We start from the raw sequence: 15,649 nt of genomic DNA, 5'->3' as shown, positions 1-15,649 counted from the left end.
TTAACGAATCAGTTCAGTAACCGAGATAAATTTCTCCACTTAGATTTATTCAAAAACAATGTCTACTGTTTTACTGATTAATTTGTTTTATCTGTTTAATCTTGATTAATATTGTTGTTTAATATGTTTAATCTTTTACTATCACAAAGAAAAGTGTTTAAAAACAGGGAACTGTATATAATTTGTCTTCTTTTAAAAATGTATTATTCTAAGATGACAACAAAATGTGAAAATGTCCACTTTATTTCATATGATTTCATGACCATATAAGCATAATTTCTCCAATAATGTGATGTAAACTGCATTTTAGCAAGTGACATTTAATCAAAAGTAACAGAAATGCTACAAAACATCACTATCATTCCAAACCGGTCGATTACTGTGATGTGGTATCATTGGTGATACAGTCCAGGCAGACCTAAAGAAGAGTTGGTCATGAAGCAATTACAACCAAAATACTGTACAGACAGCTGAATATAAGGTCAATTTGCAGGCTTTGTCCTCTTCGATTCAGCCAAAAGGTTGCATGCTGGCTTCAGTTCTTCATTCATAGTTGATGGTGACCTACTGCAGCCTTCAGGAGGAGGTGGAATCTTTACCTTGCCAGCCGTACCTCTTTGTTAGCTCTAGAGCTTTCCCTATTGCCCTGGCCCTCACTGACAGTAGAAGGTCAACACATTTTGCTGATTGCCTCGGATGAGCAGAGCAGGGCAGTGCAGCCCACAGGTCAGGGCATTCAGCCAGGCCATGTACAGGGCACTGGGGCAGTCTGCCCGTGGCACTGGTAAGGTCCTGCAAGACCAGAAACCATCACTATTACTGAGGAGTTACTACAGAGATATGGATTATATTAACAGATATAAATACACTTAGTGAGGACAGAGTAACAGTTACTACATTTATATCCTCAAAAGTGTCTATCACTACAGCCAAATTAAGTTGTACTTGAAGAAATAAGATTAAAGCAGTAACAGCCAATAAAATACCACAAATAATCATATTTATTTTATGCTTTTAGGCTTTTTAGAAACTCAAAATCAGTGCATAACCAGAAAAAGAGGAGTCAATAGGTATTGAACTATTGAAGCAGCTGCCTTAATAGAAACGGACTGTTGGCGCCCCAATGTGGTGAATATCCAGCACAATAAGTCAGTCTGAAAGTCGTCATACCAGGAGCTTAAGACAGTTTCTGTTCTGAGTGCTTCCCTGTTCAAGTCAGCTGCTTGACTGCCATCTGTAGCATTTTTTGCAAAGATCAAAAGGTCTTGGCTTACTACATGAGCCATAGACTAGAATGGTAGATTTCTGGTTCTTTGAGCTCTGTGTTTTATGATTTTATTTACCCTATATGTAGCCCTGCACGGAGAAACAGGAAATAGGCTGAATGACAAGTTGAACAGAAGCATAGTCCATACTCACATTAAGACCAGGGCTGCCTGACCGGAGTTCTTTCGAATTATTTCGTTCAGCCTCACCTTTCTCTCAGACTGCAGGAACCATATCAATATCATATCAGGAGAGGAAAGGAGAAAAAGAAGACATTAAACTGGAAAGAAGGGAAAAAATATACCCAAAGTGTTAAAAAAAGTTGAAATGTATCTACAGCCACATTCAGACATAGTATTAAGAAACTCAGGAATGGTATTCAGGGACTCAGACATGGTACTCAGGGACTCAGGCATGGTATTCAGGGACTCAGACATGGTACACAGGGACTCAGACATTGTACTCAGAAACCCAGACATGGTACTTATGGACTCAGACATGGCCTCATTCCCACTCAGACAGATATATACACACTATCTGTTTCAGATATGCACTGGGATGCACCTTCAAAGGCACACACATCCTCACATAACTGGACACAAACAAACACAGCAGGAGAAATGACCACACAGACTTAAACATCCACATGTACGTGCCTTAAGCTTCAGTGCTTCCAGATCTCTGTCAGACACATTCCAGGGACAATCTTTTTTCAGCTCCTGTATAGCAGCTTCATCCTGCAGTCCATCTCGCAGTCTAAAGGGGGCAAGAGTTTCCTCAAAGCGCTTCATGCTGCAAGGGAAAAGTATTTATCAGCGGTGGAAAATTCAGGTTCAGAAAATACAAATCCAGACCAAGATTTTGTTTCAACCAACCAGCTGCAGTATCTGTGACTGTGACTCTTGATATTCATTTGGTTGGTTGAAACGAAATCTTGGACTGGATTTGTACTTTCTGGACCTTAGCTTTCCACCCCTGGTTTTTATATTTCTTCCTCTACTGTCCTCTGCTGATGGGGTCAAGAGGTCCCCAACCTTCAGGGTACTATGTGCAGCTCTGCCTCCTCCCTGTCTCTATCTTACCTTTTCTCTGTTACGCTGAACCCTCCTGGAGATCACTATAGCCAGCGCTGTGCCCCCTCACAGTATTCATATGCCTATAGGCAACTCGGTAAATATACTGTAGCAGGGTGGTGCTACGTGAAGATAACTCACTTTTTGGTATTGGGGGGTCGTTCACTGTCTGTCATAACGATCACATCATGGATGTCCAAACGGAACTTTCGAAGAAGTGAGATCATCCTGATACAGTAAAGCAACAACAGCAGATACGGAGCAAAGAATTTTCAGGTCAGAAAACTTCCAGTGAATTTCACAGTATTGTTCTACACTGGCAAGTAAGAACATTCATCTTGTGACTCACTGAAGCTACCGATAAATCTCTATAACCGATAGTGTATTGCCAGTCATCACTTGTATTTCCACTAACAGTTACTCACTCTTTGCGGTGCTCCTCCATGTTGTGAACGTCACCCACAATGAAGACACGCACCTTAGCTTGACGCCACCGCTTCCTTCGAGTTAACAGATAGGGTACCAGAAGAGTGAGGCCTGACAGACGAAGTGGGACGCAGGCATAGAGAGACCAAGCAGAAATGAAAACTTGTTATTTCTGTTGGGTAATTACAGTGTTTATGTTGTTTTAGTAGCCAGTTGTTGGTCCTTTGCCCGATCTCACCTCCATCATCTGAAATCCAGTACACATCAATTGTCTTCTTGCCCTGCTTGCTCTGGAAAACTGTACGGACCTGCTTACTGGGAACCACATCAGATCCTATGTCATCTGAAAAACAAAGGGAAATACTTTTAGAGAAGGAGAGAGCTATATGTTGATCTTAAACAAGATAAAATGGCAGTTGCTTCACCATGTGTCCAAATGAAATTGTATTACCAATTTTAAAGCATAGGGTTTGCAGTTTTGTTGAAGGTTTGAACAAGTATATGCAGGGCTGGGCCCCTGAAAAATTCTACAAATACCAACAAATCTCAAAGCTACACAACAAATCCACGCTCTCAGACACCTAATGTCTCGGACCCTGAAGTCTTCCCCTTTCTCCCCCGGTATGGGTTGCCCTGAGCATACGTTTAGGTGAGCATTGGGTGCCTCCTTGTGCGCTCGGCTTTTACCTTGATCATCTTCTTGACTCTTGTGCTTTTGATGCCCCATCTCTTCTGTATCCATCTCTAAGGCTGAGTTCACTATTTACGGAAAATACAGGTTTAGAAATTGCTTTTGCATGTATAAAAAAACAAGACTCCCTAGATTTACTTAAGCATCTAGTTTCAAAAAAGTAGATATGATTAGAATATTACCTTTACCATCGATCTCATCCGAGTTATCCAGACCGTCCATCATCCTCAACAGACACACACCATAGTTGGAGTCAAATGTGTCACTAAAATATAGAAATCATTCATATTTTCATTTTTACATTATTTGCAAAGTTTACTTACCGTATGCCTTAATTTCTTCCCTTCACACGTACAAGTCTGAATGTTTGCTCTATATTGACAACCCCATCAAAATTATAAATTCACAATGGTGCCTGAAGTGATATTTAGTTGCACTACTATTGTTCAGTTATACAGCATATCAGGGTGCTTCACAACAGTAGTACAGCAAACCAAAACAAGAATGCATGTAAAGCAGAACTACTGTATATGTTCATGTCAGTACATTTTATTCAATTGTAAGGAGCAAGTAAGGAACTAAGTATTCACTTAGTTCAAACAACCAGTGGTGACTGACAGATTGAACTAATTTTGAGAATATTCCTGATCTATGGATATGAAAAAACACTCACTTTATGGTGCACACATAGTCCTCCAGGATATTGGGGGAACACTCCTGCCAGCTGTTCTTAAATCCCATTACTAGAGTATTAGGTTTCAGTTTACCCAGACCGGTGGCCTGTTAGGTACAGACGATACTCAACTGCAATTAGACCATCATCACAGGCTATAGTTTAGATTGCCCATTTGGGGCAGTTTTACCTGCAGTAGGCAGCGAGTACCCTCCCTGAGGTTTGATGCAACAAATGGAGTGTAGAAAGCGCGAATCTTCCGCCGGTTCAGCCATTTGACCTGCACTTCGGTGTTGCGATGAGGCAAGGCCGACTTGTCGTCCTCCTAGGAACAAATCAAAGATGGAGGAGGAATGAGGAGTTACATGGCCAATACTGGTGATACATGCGTGCCCAAGAGACCTGGTATCCGCATGACTCACCATGAAAATGTCCCCACAGATCATCAGACTGATGTTCTTAGTAAAGGACCCTACGAAGTCCACCAATGCTGGGCGCAGATTTGGGGGTCCAGTCAAAACGAGACACTGGGGTCTGGGGAAGTGACAGAGAGAACAGTAAATGGTAAAGAGAAAGAAAACATGCTAACATGCTACGGAAATGATCTTTGCGATCATACAGAAAGCTCTACAGATGTCTCTCTCTCACCTGAAGTTCTTGATGTGATCCTCCACCCCTGAGAGAGAAACAGAGTAGGATAGGGCCATGTTGTATGTCCCTGCCTGCACTGACGAGCCCCAGTTCACCTCTGAAGAAAGAATAAGGCAGAGAGACATTACTGTGAAAATAACTACAGAAATGATACAATTAAAGAAATATCCATTTTCATGCTGATGAAACGATATTAAAATGCTAGCAAATTGATGCTATTCATACGCAAATATAAGAAACAGCAATAACTGTTTGTTTCAAATACAATGAAGCCACATTGCTACCTGTTACATGGATCAAATGCCTTCTATATTCATATAGTTATAGGTAGTACTGAAGACTATGGCTGATGGTCAAATTCTGAATGTCAAAATATTTGTTTTTGATATAGTTTCTCCCAGGACAGTCTCCAGATAATGCAGCCTGTTAATGAGCACAAATCTGAAAAGTCATAGTCAAAGTCAAACTCAGAATTGATACAAATGATCATTACTTGGTTTCTTGTAGGTTACATATCCCAGAAGGAAGAGAATGAGGCAGAAGGTCACAAGTGCTGCCCACCAAGTTAACAGGAACATGAGTACCATAGAAATGACTGCCCCAAACAGTGCTACCCAGCAGCTGTAGTATCGGAATGAAGGTCTCCAGCCTGCAGGGGGCGACACAATGACAATGACCTTATACTTGAGTAATGAAGGAATGTATAATTTGTGTCAAAAATGTTCCTTTTCTAGAAGTATTCCAAATGATTGTTGATAGATTCAGAGTACTTGATATTATTCTTGAGATTTATTCAGTACTCCTGACTAATAATAAAAAAGTTACCTTATTTTAAGTAAAATCGGAATTATAGTCTTTGGTCTGAAATCGTCAATTGAAAGTTGTTGGGTAATGCTAAATGTTTTTGTCATTTGCATTCTGGGGTACTTAATCATGAATCATGCAGGAGAGTAAGGTACTCACCTGGGGAGTTGGTTATAGATGCATGGAAGCAACTAAAGTTGATGAGGGCATAGCAGCAGAGAAAGAAGTTGGAGATGAGGGGAGCAATGAAATTCAGTTCAGCTGAGAGAAGAAAACCAAAGGGAAGAAGGGAAAGGGTTTTATTATGGATATTCAAATATCAAACACGCTTCCCTTTAAAGGTCAAAGATGTATCAGAATCAGATTGTACAAACTCACCAATGAGAATGAAAGCCACAGCAATAAAATATGTGAGAATGTAGGCACGGAGGGGTTCTTGATTCTTCCCATAACCTTTGGCAAAGAAGCCAATGTAGGGGTAGATATTGTCTCTGCATAGACACTTAAGACAGAGAGAGCCAAGAAATGATGAGATATTCTTAACGTTAACTTTATGACTAAGGTTGTCCATATTTGCAAATTTCTGTGGGATTCTGTGTTTCAGAGTGTATAGTATGTGTAAGTCTGTGTATAAGGCTTTTGGTGTGTGGCTTCTTACCTGGAAGATCTTGGGAGCAGAGACCATGAAGCCAAGAGCAGAGGACAAGGTGGCAGAGAATATCCCCGCAGTAATAAGTGGGCTAAATCCAGAGACCATTGCAAGGACCTAACAGCAAGAACATATTCAAGGTTCTGACAATGCATGATTCTGAAGGATCTAAAGGATCTAAGTCATCTGTAAAACATTATGGAAGGAACTATGGGACACTGAAAAGGATGATCTCAAACGGCCTAAAAAGTGGTCTTGGGGGGCCTGAGCTTCCGCTGGATTGGCAAGGAACTGATACCTGTCGAGAAAAAAATGAAAAACTCACCTGAAAGTTGTTAGCTAGCCCATACGAGCAATTCTGGTACACCTCACACTGAGAGAAATTCCAGCCCAAAGAGCACGCCAGGCCTTCACATGAGACATTTTCTGAAAGTTTATCATTCAGATTCCCTGAGGCATCTTGCACCACACAAGCCCCTGGTAAAACGGATAAAATATTAATACGTGTGTGGGGGGTGGGGGCTAGCGACTGACTACCTAAAACAAGGGAATTCAGTTTATGGGATGGAAATAAAGCTGGCATCTTACCAACAGTAGCAGATATGCACAGGTAACTAACAGTAGTCCAGAAAATGGCCATCAGTGTGCCTCTTGGGATTGCTTTTTCGGGGTCCTTTGCAAAAACACAGACACACACACAAATTCAACCATTTCATGATGCACTCTCCCTGTGGTATATGCAATGATCAACCTGTAAATTACGTCTCCCATGAATATGTATACCTTTAGGTCTCCAGAAATGTTGGCACCAGACAAGATGCCAATAGCAGAGGGGAAGAAGATAGCAAACATCTGTAAGAAGCTTCCTTCTGGTCCTCGCCAGTTTGGCATCAAATTGTTGAGAAAAATTTCATCTGCAACAGGACATACCAAACTTTACTTACTAAATGAAGCAATAATGTTGGGCAATTAATCAAACTTTTGTCCTTTTGCTTTATTTTCCAGTTGGACTAAGTGGGTTAACACACTGTGGCCTGTGGAGGTCGCTAGTTCATACCCCGTGGTTAGCTGAATGATTTCTCTCTGTCCATCATCATAAATTAAAGTGTCTAAGAAATTAATATATTTAAATGTAAATATCATTTGGTAAGCAAACATCCAAATATAGTAGTTTAAGAATCTGACTGATACTCAATAACTGACCCCAAACACTGAATGTGGTATATCCTGTGGTTGTAGCTGGTGGTTCTTCAACAAACATTCACTGTAGTGCTCCCAAACCCTCACTGTAGTGCTCCTAAACATTCACTGCAGTGCTCCCAAACACTCACTGTAGTGCTCCCAAACATTTACTGTAGTGCTTCCAAACACCCACTGTAGTGCTCCCAAACACTCACTGTAATGCTTCCAAACACCCACTGTAGTGCTCCCAAACATTCACTGTAGTGCTCCCAAACATTCACTGTAGCGCTCCCAAACACTCACTGTAGTGCTCCCAAACACTCACTGTAGTGCTTCCAAACACCCACTGTAGTGCTCCCAAACATTCACTGTAGCACCCCCAAACACTCACTGTAGTGCTCCCAAACACCCACTGTAGTGCTCCCAAACATTCACTGTAGCGCTCCCAAACATTCACTGTAGCGCTCCCAAACACTCACTGTAGCGCTCCCAAACACTTACTGTAGTGCTCCCAAACACTCACTGTAGCGCTTCCAAACACCCACTGTAGAGCTCCCAAACACTCACTGTAGCGCTCCCAAACACTCACTGTAGCGCTCCCAAACACTCACTGTAGTGCTCCTAAACACTCACTGTTGTAGCCGAAGAAGCCAGTGGCCTGTTTTTGTTGGGTGGCTGGAATCAGAGTTCCCACTAAATAGTTGACGAATGAGATCATGAGGATGGCGAAGAACAAAAGTTGTGCCTTGGGGGAGAAGGGAGGCAGAATGTGTGAAAAATATTTTAATATATGGCGACACATAAAACATCCAGAAAGATTCCAAAAGAGATATAAAATGGAATAACTACGACAAAGAAAAAGATGGATAATCACAGAAATATAAAATTGTAAAACACTTTCTAACTCTCAGGACTAATTCCTTTTGTATAGAATATAAACAACATCACAAACTTTATATAAAAAGAACCATATTCATTTGTCTATTCATCTAGGTAAAATCTATATGTCTCCTTGCAGCAGAAAAAACTGAATATCTGCCTGGTGTTTATTCTCATAGGTAACCTGAAAGGACGTTATAGAACCAGCCCAGCTACAGAAACATATTTAGCAGGCAACTAATTACAGTTATAAAGTGCTACAAAGCATGGATAGGAAGACTGATGGCAAGATGGTTACTCAGTTACTATTTTTGGTACCAAACTTGACTGCTGTGACCAAAGCATGATATAATCCCACTCATCCACAATACTTGATATATTTAAATATGTATGGGAGATATTTAGAGAAGCTTGCATTGACAACATGATTCATTGGCTTCTTTTCGTTAAATGCCATTACAGGCAGTCCTCAGGTTACATATGAGTTCCATTCCCCAAGTCTTTGTTTAAGATGGATTTGCAGGTAAGTTGGAAAAATAATAATACAGTATGTACTACTGCTACTTCTAATAATAATAATAATAATAATAATAATAATAACAATAATAATAATAATAATAATAATAATAATAATAATAATATAGGGGGCGGCATGGTGGTGCAGTGGTTAGCACTGCTGCCTCACACCTCTGGGACCCGGGTTCGAGTCTCCGCCTGGGTCACATGTGTGTGGAGTTTGCATGTTCTCCCCATGTTGTCGTGGGGTTTCCTCCGGGTACTCCGGTTTCCCCCCACAGTCCAAAAACATGCTGAGGCTAATTGGCGTCGCTAAATTGCCCGTAGGTGTGCATGTGTGAGTGAATGGTGTGTGAGTGTGCCCTGCGATGGGCTGGCCCCCCATCCTGGGTTGTTCCCTGCCTTGTGCCCATTGCTTCCGGGATAGGCTCCGGACCCCCCGCGACCCAATAGGATAAGCAGTTTGGAAAATGGATGGATGGATAATAATATAACCGTAATCATAAAAGTAACTACATACAGTATGCTAATGTACTGTACTTTGAGCTGACAAACCACTGAAGCCAGGAAATGTTTTGCATTACAAAGCAGCGTGTTCATTAATAAAACCATTGTATTTAACCCAAATATTTTATGGCTTTGGTTGGTTTGGTTGGAGTTGGTTCGTAAGTACGAGCTGCCCGAAAGACGGATGTTCTTAACCCATGGACTGCCTGTCCAACCAAAGAAACAAGTGTACAGGATAGGAGGAGAACAGAGGGGCTACCTTGGATTCCCACTCCATGCCAGCCAGTGAAATGAGCAGTAGCCCAGTGATGGCGACCACACCCACAATCCTCACATCGTTGACTGGGTCGACAATGGTCGCATTATAGTCCTGCATCAGACGTGATAAAAATGGAAACCATTGACTATAACTGTGACTATGACTATAACTTTAACACAAATTCACAGTAGAATTACATACTGATGCTCCTGTGAACTCAGTGTAAAAATAAATTACAGCATTAAATCTATGGATATATATACACACACACACACACATTCAGGCAGTCCTCAGATTATCAACAAGATCTGTTCGCTAAATCTGTTTTTATGTCGAATTTGTAGGTAAGTTGGAAAACTATTAATTCAGTAAAAAAAAATAAAAATAAATAATAATAATAATAATAATAATAATAAGGAACCGCTGCAGGTGTAAAATGTTTTCATGAGTGTCACAAAGTAAGTGTTCGTTATTATGAACCTTTATATTTCCCCCAAATATTAAATATAATGGATTTTAGGGCAGTCTTAAGTTCTTAACCCAGGGACTGTCTGAATATATACACTACATAAACACCCACTCTCTCTCTCTCTCGCTCTCTCCATATATGTATAGGTATGCGTGTGTGTGTATGTGTGTGCGCACGAGTGTGTGTGCATATAATAGTGACCCGTATTTCACTTCAGCTTACTCTGAGAAGATCACGGACAGTTTCAGCAAAACCAACGGCGTTTAAGGCAGAGGCGAGTGCATTAGCAAAGGAGTAGACCATACCGATAGGACCTCCTATCTCAGGGCCGAGAGTTCGAGAGATCATGAAGTAGGTGCCCCCTGGAAGACAGGAGGAAAACTAATTCTAGGAAATGATACAGAGAAGGAAAACAGAAGGTATCAATAATCAGGACATAAAAAATAAACATAAATGTAACAGCCCTCACCTGAGGAGACCTTGCCGTTGGTGGAGATAGCGGAGACAGACAGGGCAGTTATTGAGGTTATAGTGACGGATATGAAGATGATGAGCCAAGTGAAAACTGAGGAGAATATTTTGGACACTTGTTACAATATCATGCACACCCTGCCTATTCCATAACTTAAAATACTTCATATAAATTGCTTCTGGCAACAGAATCAGAGAACATGCAAATTCTGTGGGAATAACTGATGAAAAGATCGACAGAAGGACTGACAGAAAGTGGAACTGAAATAAAGGAATGAAACAAACATCACATTGAAGCTGCCAGAAAGAGAACTCGATTTGGTGCTTTAAAACAGCTTTGGAACTTTCATGAGCAATGAATTACTTTTAACAATGACAAACAATTGATTTAGTCAATAACAATATAGATAAGATTTCCTGACTACTGTATATATAATAATGTACAAAATGCCCTGGTGAACATGGCCTTTCATAGAACAGCTTATAAAGCAAAGCAAGGTTGTGAAAGAATAGCTGGGAAAAGTACTGAAGGGAGGAGAGAAAGGAAGAGAGAAAGAGGCAAGGATGCTACGAGAGAGAACTTACGGATGCAAGGATGCTACGAGAGAGAACTTACGGATGCAAGGATGCTACGAGAGAGAACTTACGGATGCAAGGATGCTACGAGAGAGAACTTACGGATGCAAGGATGCTACGAGAGAGAACTTACGGATGCAAGGATGCTACGAGAGAGAACTTACGGATGCAAGGATGCTACGAGAGAGAACTTACGGATGCCAGCTTGGGACGTGATCCAGGGCAATCGCAGGAACAGAATGACCCCCCAGATATTCAGCATGCAGCGGACCTACAACACCACTGCCATCAGTATCATAAACAGAGTCAATATTACTACGCTATAACAAAACCGTTAAAACAGCCACTAGCTCTGTCAGCGAAGCAATTTGCAGAGTTGCAACCGCAACTTACTAAACAGTGAATATTCCTTGTTAGTAATGAAGGCGTCCAATTATCATTCACTCTAAAGCAACGCTTTTCAACATTTCTTCAGCTAAGATGCGGTCTGCACAGGTTTTTACGGTGAAGATGGTCCACATAATTACCCCAGTGTAACTGATTTGTGTGTTTGTGTGTTACTTGCTTTAGACGTACCATGACACCAGTAATCCAGCCAAAGCGCACCGGCTGAGCCTTCGGCTTCTGGCTCCCATTCACGCCTTGCTGACCCAATTCTGGAACAGGAGCATTTCCTGTTTCCACAAAAACAGGCTGGCTGCTCAGCTCCACATCCTGTCGCACACAATGATAGATATCAGTTAATACTGAGAGACACAAACGCACATCAACTAACTAAAGATCAACCGAGCTGTAATGAAACACCGATCAGTACACTGAAAATTCTGAAAACGCCAACCTTTACACCCAGTGCAAGTTTTTATAACCCAGGTGGTAACAATATATTATTTCGTCGTCGTGAAAAAAAATGATTCATATGAAAGAGCAACTGAAAGACATTGCAAAATTATACATGTACATCGCCTACCTTTCGAAGATTCTCCAGAGAAGGTCTGCTTCGTCGAACCCTGCCAGCAGCAGTTGTGTTGGTGTAGAAGTCTAGTTGTGGCACAGCATCTATGTTACTATAGATGGATGGATGGCGTAACTCCTGCCGGGAATCCTTCCTCTCAGGCGTCTGGTCGGAAGCCTCGGATGCAGTAGTGACACGGCTTTGGAATCCTGGGCCATCGCTGTGGTTGATGCTATAAAAACTGGCTGCACTGTTGCTGTGACCATCGCCTCTGCAGTAAGAGTATCTTGGAGGGGCCTCATCACTTACAGAAAACCGACCTTGTGGTAAGTCTTCCAAATCCTCACGACTACGTTTTGATGTCCGCTGACCCATTATACAGACCTTTTTTAAGGTAAGGTTCTATTATTTACGGAGTTCTGTCAGAAGGAAAGAAATAACAGATAAGGCTTATATATTTAAAGCAGAATCTTTTTATGCATTTCCAATGTATACAAAAACATTTGATATTTACTGTTTACATCATCACCTCTATGTTACGCGTATTAATATTGCTGCTTTTATGTTATGATGACTTTTTCTTCTCTTATTTTCCCTTATAGTAGCCAAGTTACAACCAAAGTTATATATGTATGAAGACAACGCCATTATTGATGAACTCCTATTTGCAGGTAAGATTGTACTCCTAAATTAATTTCATATGAAGTCCTAACGCTGCCGTACTTTCACGCCGTATTGTTCTGAAGAGCAAAGCACTATCTCGGCTGATTCTCACATAAAAACAACACTTCAGTTTCCAGAATTCTCACAATATACAAATCCATTAAGTTGCAGCGAGGATCACTTCGGAAATATGGCGCATGTACCAGGAAACAAGGTTTAAGGAGAGGTCGGCTAAATTAATCGGAAATGTTTTCTATACTTAAACACGTTAATTCGCACAATCACCTTCTCACGCACATTTCCGTCGATTTAAGCAATGTAAGCAAATAGTTATGTAGGTGCTTTGTATGATAAGTAAATTCGAGAAAATCACAGCAGCAACATTCAAATTTGTGTAAAAATAGTGTTTTCTTACCTTATTTTGGTCCTTTTGTCAACAGATATACTTATTAATTGCTTCTCTTAAGATGACATGGATTCACACTTTGCGTTCTGTGATTTACTGAATTCATTCACTGGAATTTATACCTGAGACAGGTTCCCCCTCCATCCCCCCTTATATGCAAACAAGACACCGAGCGTGCTCAAGTAGTCGTTACATATTTATTTACACAGTCATTCTTTCGTTTATTCTTTACGACACCCCACCTTCATTTCTAAGTAAAGTTCGATTTTCTTGCGTTGTTCCTGTAATAAAGAATGTAACATTTACGTCTGATAACCCTAAGTTTTATTTACTGATCGTAGTACACATTTTATTTATTTTAATATGTTTTATGCCGATATATAAAGCAATACAATACTACAGTAGAACGATTAGAGAACAATTGTTGGAAAAATATGGAAACATACCTTAAATGTACTTCGCTATGCTTCTAGCCTTTAACGTCGCTAAAATTGGATCATCCACTGCATTGTTGTTACTGTTATGTTTTTCTTTTTTCACTTCTATTTACATGGACTGAATAGATGGATAGAAAACTAACGTGTATGTTTATTTAGGATTATTTTAAAGTGTGAGCAGTCTTCTAGTCTATCTACAGTGAAAACAGTGATAATTCTTTGGCTTTTCGGAATATATTGAGAATGATTCAATGTATGTGCAGCTCATCTACAATCACAAGAAGATCTGATATTTTATCTTCCACATGACATAAGATACCCACCCTTTGATTCATATCCTGTGACCTCTACTCCAGTCGATGTGTAGATGCTCAGGGCAGAAGGCAAGAGCAAATGTCAGTCTGTCACAGAGTGTGGCATTTGATATAGCTAGGGGAATTTCAGATGCAGAGTGGTAGTAAATGTTACACCTTTCATCTCGAACAGCCCTATAATAATAATAATAATAATTATAAGAAGAAGAAGTAGAAGAAGAAGAAGAATAAACAAGTAATGACCCAGAAAAAAATACATTTAAAGTATAAATTTCAATTACAAATGAAAATTATGCATTAATTCATCTAACTATGACCATTCTTATTATTATTACCAGACAGACTATCTTTCTTATAAATTACAATAGGCATCCCATCCATGGCCTTATGCTGCAGAGACCCTGTGCTTCTGTGATGGAAGTAGTTGGAAGACTGGTGCATGGGATAGTCCAGTATATGTACAATATTCTATCTAGTTATATAATTACAGCTGATGTTGATGGCTCTCCAGGTGGTCTTTCGTTTTTTAAGTAAAATCTGAGGCATCATGTTAAATCATAGCAGTTTGAAGATGGATGGATGGTTCATCGAGTTATTGTACAGGGACATCAGTGCTTAAACTCCATTCTCATACAATCACGTTTTATGGCCACCCAATAATCTCACTATCTCTGTCGGTATCTCTGAAGAACTCAGGTTCAATCATTAACTACATAAAATGCCCAATTTCAGTGAAACAATAACATTAAATGGATGTTTCTATGTAACATAAATATAAACTGATAAACTATGCAAAACCTCAGCCAAAGAGTGTTCCTTCTTGTGCTGAGACACTTGACTTCCTCTTCTGCTTCCTCCCTCTGTCTTCAAAGAAATCAGATCTTTGTGTGGAAGCCAATAAGGCCTATTATTGAGAGTATAACTGCATGTAATTTCTGCTTAAAGTAAGATATTTGAAAAACTATAGTGTATTCGCCTCACCACAGTTAGTAAAGCAAATGAGTAAAACGTAGTGATTTAGCATGCTTTTATTTATATTGTTTCTGCATGTTTTATAAACATGCAATCCATCTCCCAGCCACTCATTCAGTACAAGGTTATGATGCGTACGGAACTTACACACAACGAGCAATTTAGAAATATAACATTTCATAACCACAAGGTTTCGGGATGCAGGAAGGAAGCAGAGGAAACCCATGCTACGCAGTGAGAACATGTGACCTCCATGCACACATGCAGAGCAGGGAAACAATTCAAACTCCCATTTAGGAGGGATGCGGCAACAATCCTGAAAGGCGGAGTTAATTGAGAGTTAGGAGTGAGACATAAAGGAAGAAATGGCAAAATGGAACAGGCCAAGTGAAGCCTGGTAAAAAAAAAGTCGTAATAGAGGGAAAGAAGATTCTAATACTTATAGATCGGTGTTGTTCTATGCTTCAGGAAATAACTCCCAGACTAATCCTACCCCAGTCCCGCTATCACTGTCTTTCATTTTACGGCCCATCTTTCCCATTTCATGTTGTGAAAACTGAACAGCTTTGCGTAAATGGAATAGTCCCCACTGGAATTTCTTAACAACTTGAGGTGTTTGTTATCTATTATTGGTATGTAATTTGAGTTAAACATATTGTTCAACAGCAGCGCCTGCCCTGTAGGATTACGACTCGTACTGCACTGATCGCTCGTCAAATTTAACTTCTTTAACTTCATTGTAAACTTCTTTATGGCTCCAGCCTCACCCTGTGATAACTGGCTTGGAGATAAGTACTGTAGGTTAAAACCAGC

The 15,649-nt window shown here is 40.3% G+C and overlaps 2 protein-coding genes across 3 annotated transcripts in view; one reads left to right on the top strand and one right to left on the bottom strand.

Moving 5' to 3' along the window:
* Positions 1-225: 225 nt before the first annotated feature.
* On the bottom strand, positions 226-13,379 carry LOC125704816 (solute carrier family 12 member 3-like). The gene is made up of 27 exons (XM_048970863.1): positions 13,123-13,379; positions 12,060-12,463; positions 11,669-11,806; positions 11,288-11,363; positions 10,515-10,610; positions 10,268-10,407; positions 9,577-9,687; positions 8,049-8,160; positions 7,017-7,147; positions 6,822-6,906; positions 6,559-6,710; positions 6,243-6,350; positions 5,963-6,086; positions 5,744-5,845; positions 5,274-5,429; positions 4,778-4,877; positions 4,552-4,663; positions 4,320-4,454; positions 4,130-4,236; positions 3,639-3,721; positions 3,453-3,524; positions 3,004-3,108; positions 2,765-2,876; positions 2,481-2,567; positions 1,923-2,058; positions 1,420-1,487; positions 226-792 (listed from the first exon to the last, which is right to left on the bottom strand). The coding sequence occupies exons 2-27, from the start codon at positions 12,417-12,419 to the stop codon at positions 654-656; spliced, it is 3,147 nt and encodes a 1,048-aa protein (XP_048826820.1). The 5' UTR covers positions 12,420-12,463; positions 13,123-13,379; the 3' UTR covers positions 226-653.
* LOC125704822 (kelch-like protein 33) overlaps positions 12,236-15,649 on the top strand; it is a 19,182-nt gene continuing 15,768 nt past the window's right edge. Inside the window, exons 1-2 of one of the 2 annotated variants that reach the window (XM_048970892.1) lie at positions 12,236-12,370; positions 12,647-12,715. In XM_048970892.1, coding sequence (XP_048826849.1) covers positions 12,673-12,715 — 43 coding nt within the window. In that variant the 5' untranslated portion in view covers positions 12,236-12,370; positions 12,647-12,672. The remainder of the gene's footprint in view (positions 12,371-12,646; positions 12,716-15,649) is intronic. The other variant, XM_048970893.1, reaches the window with a different exon arrangement.

This window comes from Brienomyrus brachyistius, chromosome 12 (assembly GCF_023856365.1).
Source record: "Brienomyrus brachyistius isolate T26 chromosome 12, BBRACH_0.4, whole genome shotgun sequence".
NCBI classification, from domain to species: domain Eukaryota; kingdom Metazoa; phylum Chordata; class Actinopteri; order Osteoglossiformes; family Mormyridae; genus Brienomyrus; species Brienomyrus brachyistius.
Note: the sequence above shows the minus strand (reverse complement) of the source record. Positions and strands in the feature narration are given on the sequence as shown.

Bases quoted from the DNA above. Each gene is read 5' to 3' on its own strand.
- LOC125704816 (XM_048970863.1), bottom strand. From the start codon at position 12,419: ATGGGTCAGCGGACATCAAAACGTAGTCGTGAGGATTTGGAAGACTTA. The intron at 8,161-9,576 runs GTAGCCCCTCTG...TTCTCCCCCAAG, and splicing joins GCATGGAGTGGGAATCCAAG to GCACAACTTTTGTTCTTCGC. The intron at 6,907-7,016 runs GTATACATATTC...GTTTTTGCAAAG, and splicing joins ACATTTCTGGAGACCTAAAG to GACCCCGAAAAAGCAATCCC.